Genomic DNA, 13,308 nt, shown 5'->3' on the forward strand with positions numbered 1-13,308 from the left:
GAGGTACAAATAGTAATATTTTCGAAAACTGAAAGCAAACTTGTTTAAAAATTAAAATCCTATACTGAGCTCCTTTCGCACACAGTCAAATGCCAAAACATCCTCGCAGAAATATTAAATTCCTTTACTCGCAACAGAATATCAGATTTCTTAAATTATTTTGCCTATAATTAATTATCATTTTTCTTTTATTACATAGGCAACTACTTTTCAGCTATTTCGTTGTGTAAATCCAGTTCATAATGAATAATCCAAATGGCTTCAGTGATTCGAATGTTATGACATAATGCGAAGCCTGTCTATTTAAGTTTATGATCTCAAATTCTTTTAATAATCTAGTACCGAGTTACCACCCTACTATGAATTATGATATCTTGCAATGCCTCTGATGCCATCATCAATGTCTGTTCAATTCTGTATGCCGTTGTGCTGAATGTTGTACCCCTTAAAACGCATATCAGCACAATTGGCAGGACAAGGGGGTAAGAAAAATTTTAAAAAAAATGCTTACTGTCCTCATATGTCGAAAAATGTAGCAACTAAATTATAGCAGCTAAAGCGACGAAGCAGGTTATGTACAGTAACTTTTCTCACTTGGCAGACATACTACCCAAAAAAGATAAGGTACGTACTACATTGTCGAAAACACAGAATAAAAATGCAATGAATTATAATCAATAAAATGACTTATAATCAATAAAATGTCTTATAAAATGAAAATAGATACCTATGATTCTGGACAGTTACAAAACAAGAAAATCAATCATAAATCATACTATATATAGTTATGTGTGTATATAGTATATATTGTATAGCTTTCTATCAGGCAGTAAGCAATTTATTAAATGTTTCTCAATTTATGTATCATAATGTTTATTTGCTTATTATATTTTATCAATTAAAGTTGATGATTTTCAGTAAGTAATTTATTAAATGTTTCTCAATTTATGTATTATTATGTTTATTTGTTTGTTATATTTTATCAATTAAAGTTGATGATTTTCATTTCTGACTGCTAGGATGTCAGAAAAATAAGCTGTTTGGTTCTATAATATTTTGCCATCTCTCCAGTAGCTGGAAAGTTCCTTTTTAAAAAAAAAAAAAAAGCCATTATGTTTCTTTTCATAAAGAAGTTATTGGGGTGCTTTTTGAGAATATCCATACTCTATGGAGACTGTCCGACAGCACTTTAAGTGAACTATAACCCTCTAAGTGAACTTCAGATCGTACAGAGAAATTTGTATAAATCTTAAGATATGAAAGTCCGAGGGAGCAGGATCTGGTGAACATGGGGGGGGGGAAGGACACAAAACATCCTATTCATACTCAGATAGTCTTTGTTGGCATTCATCAAAATGTGGCGCACATCATTTTCATAATGGAAGACAAAACCTTGACGACAGATCAGTTCTGAGCGCTTCGCCTCAGTTTCTGCTTTCAAAGCTGAGATTTTGGGAACATTATTTTTTCGAGTTTATTTTCTGATTACATGGCAGTAATTAATAATGTACAATTCCTCCGTAAACCCACCGTACATAAAGAATTATTTTTTGGGAATGCAGTGTTACTGAGGTTAGTTCTTTTGGCTTACATCGTGATCTTTTCCTTGTAACATTATTGCATAGGATCGACTTCTCATTTCCAGTAACGAACGGTTTCAAAAAGGAGCTTCGTTGTTTCTTTTCAGCAAAGAATTACATGACACAACTCGAGCAAGCATATGTTGCTGTGTTAAAGTTTGGAGTACCCATACATCAAAACGGCTTACATACTCGGGCTTCTTTAAATCATCATATACTCCTGTAGTATTTGAAATATTTTGTCTGTCTGATAGTTCTTCAACTCAGGATTGCAGAGATAGCTTCTTTTGATAGGTCTTTACTGAGGATGTTCGCCTAGCGCTGGCATTCGTAACACTTTACTAAAAAAATACGTCACAACATATGCTAGAATTACTCTTTGTATCTGCGACAAATCACATTCTTTCGAAATCTGATCAAAAGAAAAAATAGGTTGGGTATAAAATTAAGTCCAATGTGTAGTGTGTAAGCAATCGTTCAAGGATAACTGACCTTCCCATAAGCCGAAGCATCATAAAAGGGCGTAATTTACTTGTAGTCTTAACTGGATGTATTACCGCTTGATGAAATAGATAAACTGTGTTTTTCTGTAGATTTATTTCATCAGCTGAAGCAGGTTTAATAATATTTTCAGAAAGATAATTCCTTAGAACCGTGTTATACTCACAAAATAAGGAAGGATCATTTTCAAAAGATTATCTCAATCTCAAAAATCTTTTCTTTGCTATCTGTTCGTTATTTTCTAATAATGTCTTCATATTGGGTTTCCAAGGCAATTTCACTTTGTATCGCTTATTCTGATACGTAATTTTGGTTTTAGATTCATTCATAATATCTTTGTCAAGTGTTTTCCACGTGGGATACTTCTGCTTTGATGCACAAATTCTCTAAATGCCAAAATTACTTGAGTTGCTCGGAAATACCGGATTCGTTTACCATAACACTCTGTGCAAAAAGTTCATCTAAATTCATGTTTCGGCCTTGTAAACACCACTCAAATATTGTTTCGATTGCAGCGATATTTTTGTTTAGACGTGTAGTTCGAACAGTAACTATATTATTATAATAATAATATGAACCTATGAGTACTAATATTTCTCTGTCTTTCTCTAAATTCATAACAATCGGCAAGTTGCACAGTTTTTAAATATCTAAATTTCTTCTCAATATTTTTATCGGGAGTGGGTAAATGTGTGCCTGAAATATGTTCCGACTCAAGTGCTTCAATTTCGATGCATAAATTTGGATCATCTTTGTTCTTTATTTAACTACATTAAATGTTTTCGTTTCCCTTTCCTTAACACCCAAATGTGCAAATGGAAAGGCTTTTTTTCCCTAACAACAGGAAAGTTAAACTTTACGGAAATAGCTGATGAAACAAAAGAGCGGTGTTAACCATTTCCCAGGAAAATTCTAACAATTTCCTGCTCATTTTTAACATCAATTAACATACATGAACATATTTATATACTGAAATAGGTATAATTTATCGCTAAAAAATACTTTCCCTACTTATATGATGAATATATATAGGGAAATGATACTTTTTTTTAAACAATTATTTTACATGAACCCTGTGTAGGGAAAAACGCATGCTTTCAAGGATTGTTAAAAAATTCCTTTCGATTTTACGTTCAAGATGTTTCTTATTATTGGAATTTTGACTGTTTCTTGAAAGGCAAATGGTCTAACTACTGTGTATTAAAAATTGCTGTGTTATAGCTGATAGGAATATATTTTGTCGGCATACAACCGTGTCCATATTTTTTCAATTCTCACTTAATGTTTTAAGTACTTCATAGCTTGCTATTTAATTTTATAATTTTGGAAATCTAATGCTCTTGAAACCCTCGTATTGTGTTAAGTAGGTGCTCAATCCCGGAACGAATTCTATTGTTTGCTGGAAGAGTCCAAGATTTGTAGGTATGGTACGTGAAAGTAGGGATGAGCTAAGAGGAGAAAAGAAAAGGGATTTTGAGTATAGGGAATTTCAGTGGTTACTATGAACGGCTGTTACTATGAACGGCTGTTACTCAGTGGTTACTATGATTGAGCGCCTACTATGAACGGGCTCCTGCGTTGTGAGGGTAGCTAGCGTTTCGTTAGTAAGTGTATTATTTATTATTCTTATTGATTGTCTGCCCCCTTTTTTTTACAGTTAAAATTTTATACAATACCTTAAGTAAATAAAAACTTTACAGTTACCTATTGTAACTTCATGTAATACTTTGTTACTTTACCGTAATAAGAGTTCTAATAAATATTAAATTTCGTTGGAATAAGCAAAATTATGTAATTTCGCCAAAACGTTATGCCTTTAAGCAGATTTTAAATAAGCATAAAATTTTACATTGCAAACACGTATTTCTCTACGAAATATTTTTTTTTGTTTCATAAATTGATAAAAATTAATCTGTCCTTAAACAAAATGTTCAATAAAACATGGAGCATAAAAATAAGCAGTGAAACTTTTTCCACGGTTCGGGAATAAGTCAGCGAGCATATCCCTTTTTTCCCTAGTTCCATGATCTAATTATTTCCGTTGGAAACCATTACAGAACCTTTCCTTTCTATTCCTCTAACCTGCTTATATTGAACTCGCCCAGCGCTAACAATAGCAGGCGTTCCGAGATTGACGGTCTAGTTATTGTATTAATGCACCTCTTTAGACGACATCCTGTGGAAACCTCCACATAAGAGTTTGATATATATATATATATATATATATGTTACCGTGAAAGACCGGAAAATGCCCACAGGAAAAATGCTCACAGAATAATGCTCACAGGTATAAATGCTCACAGGAAAAAAGCCCACACAGAAATATGCCCACATAGAAAAAAGCTCACATGAAAAAATGCTCACTTAAGAAATATGCTCACACTAAAAAAAGCTCACATAGATATATGCTCACATGGAAATAAGCCCACTGAAAAATAAAAGACGTAGAAATATTCTTAGATTAATCAATAAGTAATTAATCGATTTGAACATCGTACACCTACTTCAATTGTTCAAAGAAAAGTTATTTAAATTATATGATATATATATATATCAAACTGTATAACTTATGTGTAGATTCAGTTGCTATATAAGATTAGTAATTGGGCCGTTTTAAATTAGGAAAAGGAGAGAAAGAAGGAAGAAAAATAAAACAGAATATACAGTGAGAAATTATTATAATTTTAATTGTTAAAAAATAAAATAATAGTAAATATAAGTTACACATTTTATAATATAAACATTTAGAAGAATAAACAAACATATGTAATTATTTTATTTAAATTACGTAAAATACCTTATTATATATAAATCATAAATATATTGTTGCGTGCGTACGGGTTCGTTTAAAATAAATGCACAAGTCCGATGAAAAATGGACAAAATTTTATTATTATCACAATAAAAATGCTTAAATTCCCTCAGATATTCTTTCAGTATTACAATACTTCACAGTAGTTATCTTTTAATTACTTAAACGTTCAATAGAACTTAATTCAAAACAGCTGAAGAAAGCTAATCCGCGAATTCGCTACAATCAACAAGAGCAGTTTTCTAAACAAACTCTTAAAACAACAACAAACTAAGTAACTACAACGAACTGAGAGGCTTTCCTCCTTTTATAAGATTTTAAAATCGCGCGCGAGAATTTTCCAGTATTCTCGAAATCAAAAAGAGATATTTATTTATTTAAATGTTACATGCACGCGCTCTTGTATTTTCAATTTTCCGGCTTAGCTTTCTTTTAATATTCGTCACGCGCTTCACTGCGTGGGAAATAAAACCATTTAATTTACAATTCAACTATCATAAGCTATTTAAATACCAAATCCGTAACAATATATTTCAAAAAGTTGTAAATACATAAAACTGCGGAATATTAGCTAATATATGTAAATATCAAATTTTATCGTCGATTTCATTATAGATATTCTTACATGATTCGCGATTACCAAACGTAAGTTTTCATATTTCCATTTTTTTTTTTTTTTTTTTGTTCTTCTTCAGTACGCCATGTATTTACAATAGCTAATAATAAACGTTGACAGGCTTTTTTCAGTCCGTCAAATAAAGAGCACATACTAGGATGGCTAGAATTAAATAATGAATTTAGTACCTTATGAAAGCTTTCGTAACAATATGTGGTTTTAGGAGATTTTTCGAAAGCTGCTTCAAAATGATTCCGCACTTCGATTAGAAATTGTGGTCTTCTAGAACTGTTTTGGCTCCAAACTTAAATAACTACATTCAAACATCAATTTCTGTAGATACACATCAAAAGTATGCAAAAATAGAGTAAATAAACAAAAAATAACTATTGCAGTTACAGGAATAAAAATGTTGTACAGAGGCAGCGGTATAAAATATTAAAGTACATGCAAAATTTTACTATAGTTTTTAATCTTTTATATACCTCCTCTGAAAGTATTGAGCATTTGTTCAATAATTTTTTTTAAATGATCAAATAATTTTCTTTTAAAAATTAGGTATGTGTATGATGTTCAAATCGATTAATTTATTGATTGATTAATATAAGGATATTTCTACGTAGTTTATTTATCATTGGGCTTATTTCCATGTGAGCTTTGTTCTATGTGAGCACATTTCTAAGTGAACATTTTTTCATGTGAGCTTTTTTTTTTTTTTTTTGTGGGCATTTTTCTATGTGGGCCTTTTTTCCTGTGAGCATTTATACGTGTGAGCATTATTCTGTGAGCACTTTTCCTGTGGGCTTTTTTCCTAGAACCATATATAGATATATATATATATAGTGTGTGTTTGTGTGTGTGTGTGTGCGTGTGTGTGAGTGTGTGTGTGTAATAAAAGCAAATTTCATAGAAGTATTGACGTAGGAACACTGAGATATAGAAGCCCAGAAATGCTGATGGCGAAGATAAGAATTCGTAAAAACTAAGAGACCGGCAGCCGAGGTGGTTTTAATTCCATTTTTATTTCCAACTGACATTTGTGGCCAGAATCACTTAGCACTCTAATCGTGCCTAATTACAGAGCATTTATATTTTTGATACTTTTGCGATAGGAAAGGAGCACAGCGGAATTACGTCCTAGCGGCGTAGAGAGAGAAGCTAAAGTGCGTAGTTATCCAATATGGAAGCACACGAAGAGACAGATTTTGGTTTGAGTTAGAAAAGTTTCAGTTCTCAGAATTTAGGTTCTCAATTACTACGTCATCAGCGTGGCAAGCTCCGTGGCATAGATTAATCTAGGAGTGGCACACTCCGGAAATGTTATTATTATTTTTTGAAAGAAGACGGAAGTTAAAGGGCTGTTATTAATTTATTATTTCAAAGATAAATATTTTATATTTTACACACACACACATATGCATATATATATATATATATGTGTGTGTGTGTGTGTGTGTAATAAAGCAAACTTAGATGTCATGATGTAGGACACTGATACGTAGAGGTAGAAATGTTGCATTTTGTGGGCATTGATCCATAATGAACAGAACAGCAATTTGTCAGCCGGGATAGATCAAATATTCATTTTTATTTCGGTTAAAATTTTATGGGCACAAAAAAATTGGCACACTACGCGTGCCTTTTCAAGAACATTTATATTGTGGATAGCTATACGTTAAAAAAAAGAAGCAGCAAGCGGCCGTCTGTCTAAGCCGAAGTTCAGAAAGCAAGTGTGTAGCGTTCAAGATGAAAACTTAATTCGGAATGAATTAGTTTCCGTTTTCAATGCATTTGATTGGATACATAAGAATGCTGTAAAAGTTTAACAGGCGGTTCAGTTTTAGTTCTGCTTACGTCACCAGTGTAATGTAAGAGTCATACGAGATAGATTAGTTTCAAAATGACGCACTGTACACAGAAGAATTAAAAATAAGCATTAAGTGGATACTGCTAAATTAAATTATATTTTATATTCACATATTTTTTATATTTCTTTAAATTGTTATGTGAATAATCATTATATATATATTTAATTACTGTTAAAATGTTTGAATTAACGTTAAGAATTTTATAGTTATTCTGAGAACGAAGTGAATACAAATATAAATAAAATAATTTTCAATTCTAGTGCAGAAAATCAATGAAAAATGGTATTCCTGCGTATAGTATAGAGAATATGTAATATTTTGATAATGAAAATGTTATAGTGAACATAAAATTATCAATAATTTTAGAAGCTGAATTAGTATAAAAAACTGATTATGAGTAATTTTGAAGGCAAGCTCTCACATTTTTATTCCGAATTGCATTTCGACTTTGGCAACAGACGTTTGCTAGAAATACTATAAATAGACCGGTCTTGAAGTTCCCTGCGTTAATGAAGGCTGCAAGCCTTGTCTGGTAACTTTTCGTCCCATACCGATTCGGAGCTACAGTTTTCTTCATTAAATCCGCGTGCTTCTTCATACAATAGCTTATTTTCATACTTGTGAACAAGACTGACCAAGCAGTGAACTTCGTTAAAAAGTAGCTGGATATTTTTCATTCCTACCAAGTTTTATAATATTCTACGAGCATGACGTCAAATAACCGTGAATGAAGAGAATATTAAGATTTGATTTTGGTGTGCCTTAATAATCTAAAATTGGATAAAAAAATATTGACTTACTGAGATATACATCAAAAAGAACTCGTAATATCTTCACCAGTGAAATACGTACTTATTCATAACATTTATGCTGTTGTGTTAATTTAGATTCATAATTGGTCTCAAGAAACCTGGCTAACACCGGTCACTTTAAGACATTCACGAGTTTGTCATAGAAGAACAGGACATAGAAAGAAGTGGAATCTTGAAACACCGCCAAAGTCACCAATTGAATTGGACATCGTGCTTGCAGAATATTATAGGACGTAGTAAGAATAAAAAATGTCTGGCAATTTTTAACAAAATACTCTGCTTGGTTGATCTCGTTCACAGGCATGAAAATAAGTACGATGACTTGCTGAAGAAAACTGTATCGCCGAATCTGCGTGAGACAAAATGATTCTGGACAAATCTTGCAGCCCTCATTCATGTGTGCTATAGGGAGAAGAGAAGAGAGGGTACTTTAAAAGAGGTCTATTTATAGTCTTTTTAAACAACGTTCTTTGCCACAGTCGAAATGGAATTCGGAATAAAATGTGAGGGCTTTCCTTCACATTACCTCAGAGCATTTTGTTGAAAAATAGATGGACATTTTTCATTCTTATCAAGTTCTATATTATTCAGCAAGCATGATGCCGAAATTTAATTAGTGACTTTGGCGATGTTTCAAGATTTCACTTTTTTCAATGTCCTGTTTTTTAACGACGAACTCGCGATTGTCTTTATGTGGAGTTATCTAGTTTTTTTTTTTTTTTTTTTTTTTTTTTTTTTTTTTTTTTTGTGCCCAAATATGTATCTAAACTTATACAACAACATTAACATTCTGAATAAATACGTGTTTCACAGGTGAAGATATTACGTTCTGTTTGGTACTATACTTGGGTAAGTAAATGCTTATCATTTATCCAAGGTTATTATTGCACGGTAGAATCAAATTTTAATATTTCCTTTATTGAGGGTTATTGAGGCAATATTGAGGGAGTTGAGGCTGTTTATTGAGTGTTATAGCAGAAAAATAATTAAAATACCTGTTTCTACATAATTCGCTATATTTCGCTAAGAGTAATACGATTAAAAAGTGAAATTAGTGTAGATAAATGAGATGAAATTAGGATAAATGAACGTTAAAATGTATGGATAACTGTATGTTGAATAAAGAATATGTTCAAAGAGAACTGGCTGAGAAACATATGTACAATTGTTCCTTTTGCTCTCCTCATATAAGATAATATCGAAGGCTCTCATTTTATAATTGAGTAATGCGTGAAGTGAATACAAATATAAATAAAATAATTTTCAATTCTAGTGCAGAAAATCGATGAAAAAATTGTGTTCTTGTGTAAAGTATAGAGAATATTTAATATTTTGATAATGAATAATGTTAGAATGAACATAAAATTATCAATAATTTTAAAAAACTGATTATGAGTAATTAGTTATGATTATGAATAAGTTAGTTTCGATTTTCAGTGCATTTGATTGGATAAGTAATGGTACTGTAAAATTATTATTGGTTGTTTGAGTTTTAGTTCCGTTTACATCACCATCGTTATGCGAGAGTCATGTGTCTAGGCGTAGTCTCAAAATGACGCTGTGCAAAAAAAGGTATTACTCTTTTTAGAATAGAGAGGGGAAACGCCCAAATTAAAACTAAACATTAAAGGAATATTGTTAATTTAAGTTATACTTTGTCTTTATGTATTTTTATCTTTCTTCCCCCCACATACCTATATCATACATATATAGAGAAGGAATGATGTAGATAGATAGATATTTTAACTTAACTAAAACCACTGTCGTGCCTCATGATTTGTTGATTATATTTTGCATTTGAACTCGATTATGAATTTGAAAGTAACTTTGATAATAATAAGAATTTTAAGTTGTTAGTTTTTCCATCTAAACTTTGTGCGATATAAACGAATATAGGTGATTATCCTCAAAAACGCACCTTGTTGCTTATATATTGGGCCTAGTTGATTTGGCTTTATTTTTATCCTGGCCTAGCTTTTCATTCATCCATAGTACGTATTTTAAAGTAGTTTAAATACCTCTTAAAGTAAAAATTTAACTCTTGATAATAGTCAGTGCCGCAATTTAATAGTACTAGATTCTAATCTTTTCATTATGTATGTACCGCACAGTTTTAAGTGAGTATGCTTATTGAGTAGCGAATCAAAACATAACTCATTTACTGATTATTCACTGCATTTTCAAATTTCGAATATGGAGAGCTTTAAGCTTTTCTTCTTTCGAAGTGCCAATATAACTCCCTATCATGTTATATAGAATTGGACAGGGTTTCGTGTCTTTCACCGTATGCAGCTTAAATTCAGGGTAATTACTCTTAGAAAAGTATCCTTTCCCAGGGTAGATTTCCTTAATATAATTTTTAAATGGTTAAATGAATTTTTTTAAGGGCCTATATAAAAAAAATCCTTAATGGAAGACACACGTTTTTAAAATCCATTTTCCTGTAATTTAAATAACTTATCGAAACCATTTAAATCAATTTCCTATAATATAAATAAATTATTGTAATTATGTGTTTTAACAATATTATTTTTATGTATGTACTTAGCATAAAGTTTTGGTAAAAGTTTTAAACTGTTCTATAACCTTGTAATTTGGTACTTCGCTGGAAATATTTCCCTGGTTTGTCGCGGCTTGCACGATGAGGTCGCAGAGCTTCGAAAAAAACTTCAGTACGTATTCGTTTTCATACACTACGTTGTATTGGAATAAGACCAGGAACAGCAGTGCGAATAGGAAGAGTGGCTGAGTGATTTGACTGAAGAAACTGAATGAATACGGTTACATATTAGTTACCATTATCTTAATGTATAAAAGAGAATTAGTAATTATACTTTATTTGCAATTCAATCTCTTTGAAATTTCTTTCCAGGAAATATGGAATGTGAATCGGTCAGTTGCGTCACTGTCACATGTGAAAATCCTAAGGTTGAACCTGGAAGCTGTTGCCCTTCTTGCAAAGAATGCAATTTCCAGGGCACCATTTACATGGATGGTGAAACATTTCATCCTAAATCTGATTCTTGCTATTTTTGTACTTGTGATGTAAGTATGATTAATGTTAATTATATATTGTCCTTCCAAACCCGCATACATATGTCTGATTACAAATCTAAGCAGTGCGTAAGATAAACTTTGTGATCTTTTAAGTTTTTAAAATTAGTATCATGCTCATGTTTATGAAACTTGCACAATTATGAAGGAATAAGCAAAACGGAATTAAGCTTATGGGAAATATAAAGCAGGGTCTGACATTCAAATAATAATAAATGCCAAGTGAATGCGGGTGCCCAGGCTCTGCAGAGTCCTGTAAAATGACCTGCGTGATTCCCACTTATATGAAAAGTTCTGAAAAGTCAAGAAGAAAAGAAGATGAAAAGATTCTGAAAAGAAGATTATGGTAAGTCAAAGAAAATAATATTCCGCCTCAAAAAAAATTAAATCACCCCTGATTTAATTTAAAAAGTAAAAAGTTATAAGTAAAAAGTAAATTATAAGTAAAAAGGATACAAATTAATCCTCTTAAATAATTAAAATTTTATGTGTCAGACGGTCACAAGAAGTACTGTCCATAGAACGAAAGCGAATGAAGTGTTATTGTAATCTTTTCGGCTTTTCTTGAAGAAAGTATTTTTCTCATCTCATATGCGATACAATTTTATCATTTAATAACTCTTCCTTCCACCTATTAATTACTCTTTTCTATCTGTTTAGAAATCTAACTGGTCTATCACCACCCGTTTCAGAAGCCTAATTGCACTTCAAAAATAAATAGACTAAAATTATGGTTATTCACACTTAATTTTATAATTATTCATGATATTAGTATTTAGTCATTGACATTTTCCAGCTGTGGCATGAAATACCTTGTAAAATTATGGGAATTAAAAGTCTAATCTAGTGGGAATCGTGTCTTGTTAGGGGTTTAAATAGAGGGCTGGGAAGCGCCAGACAAGTAGTGTTTCATTTCCAATGAGCTAGAAATTATCTTATAAAGATCTGAAAATCGTGTTAACTTCAGAGAGCATCACATAAGCCAGGGTTTCTTAAAACTTCAGTACGTATTCGTTTTCATACACTACGTTGTATTGGAATAAGACCAGGAACAGCAGTGCGAAACTGTGGGTCGCCAAAAATTTTAGCAGTTATGATATTTCTTTAACTTATTATAATAATTTTACAATTACCAAATATTTTTACACAATGTATCTGAAAATAGGTAAAGATAATATAGACAAAGAAAAAAACGAAAACGTTTCGACGGCATTCTTTTTATAATATAAACGTTCATTTTCCTTGCTTTGCACGTCACGCTGTCATTTCGTCTGTTACTTATTTAAAATTTTCACATTGTTCTATGTCTTAAAATTAGAAATTAAAGTAAATGACCTAAAATTGAAATAGTATATTACAGTACAAGTGAAAAAATTGACAGTTTCACTCACGCGTGTGTCGGATTTGAGCAATACTTATGGGGTCGCACAAAATTTTTGTAAATATTATGGGGTCCTGGGGTTTGCGAAAAAAATCTCAGTGATAAAAAGGGGTCGCGACTGAAAAAAATTTAAGAAACCCTGACATAAGCAAACTACAGAGTTCCAAAGGGCGCAAATTGCTGACCTGCGAAAAGGAGCATTTTCGTTACGTAACATAGCCGCCTCTATGGAACACATTTCCATGCTCGTGATACGAGTGTAGAAACAGTGAGCAGAAGAGAGACTCACAAATCGAAATTATGGCATTGGGCCAATAATATGAGGCTACTAAAGCATGAAAGTTATCTCATCGGCATGGCACTGAAGAACCGTGCAACTTGTTCTCAAGTGCTAGAACAGTATTAAAGGATTGCTCACACGTGTGCTACTGTCAACATCTACAGTCATTTCTCTAATTTTAATCTCGATACCCTTAGAACCCAATCGAAGCCTCTTTGAGTCAATGCAACGACGTACAGAAGCTCTTGCTGTCCCTTGTGGCATGTTAACAAAGTGCTGATTTTTGTGTCAATAATGTGGTTGTACATGTCAAAATGTTGGTAATTTATTTGACATACATTTCTTTCCAATCTGATAGTTCCTTCAAGGTATTACAATTTTCACAAGCATTAGTATATTTCTGA

The 13,308-nt window shown here is 31.9% G+C and overlaps 2 protein-coding genes across 8 annotated transcripts in view; one reads left to right on the forward strand and one right to left on the reverse strand.

Annotated features, from left to right (window-relative positions):
- The window catches only part of LOC118198526 (zonadhesin-like), a 314,579-nt gene that overhangs the window by 159,495 nt on the left and 141,776 nt on the right, over window positions 1-13,308 (forward strand). For both annotated transcript variants that reach the window (XM_085809500.1, XM_085809501.1), the window contains exon 31: window positions 11,062-11,234. In XM_085809500.1, coding sequence (XP_085665626.1) covers window positions 11,062-11,234 — 173 coding nt within the window. The remainder of the gene's footprint in view (window positions 1-11,061; window positions 11,235-13,308) is intronic.
- The window catches only part of LOC146992913 (general transcription factor II-I repeat domain-containing protein 2-like), a 285,508-nt gene that overhangs the window by 110,956 nt on the left and 161,244 nt on the right, over window positions 1-13,308 (reverse strand). The gene's annotated exons all lie outside the window — the stretch shown is intronic.

Source organism: Stegodyphus dumicola, chromosome X2 (genome assembly GCF_044657685.1).
Source record: "Stegodyphus dumicola isolate Sdum_Otavi_A_Nest chromosome X2, ASM4465768v1".
Classification (NCBI taxonomy): Eukaryota; Metazoa; Arthropoda; class Arachnida; order Araneae; family Eresidae; genus Stegodyphus; species Stegodyphus dumicola.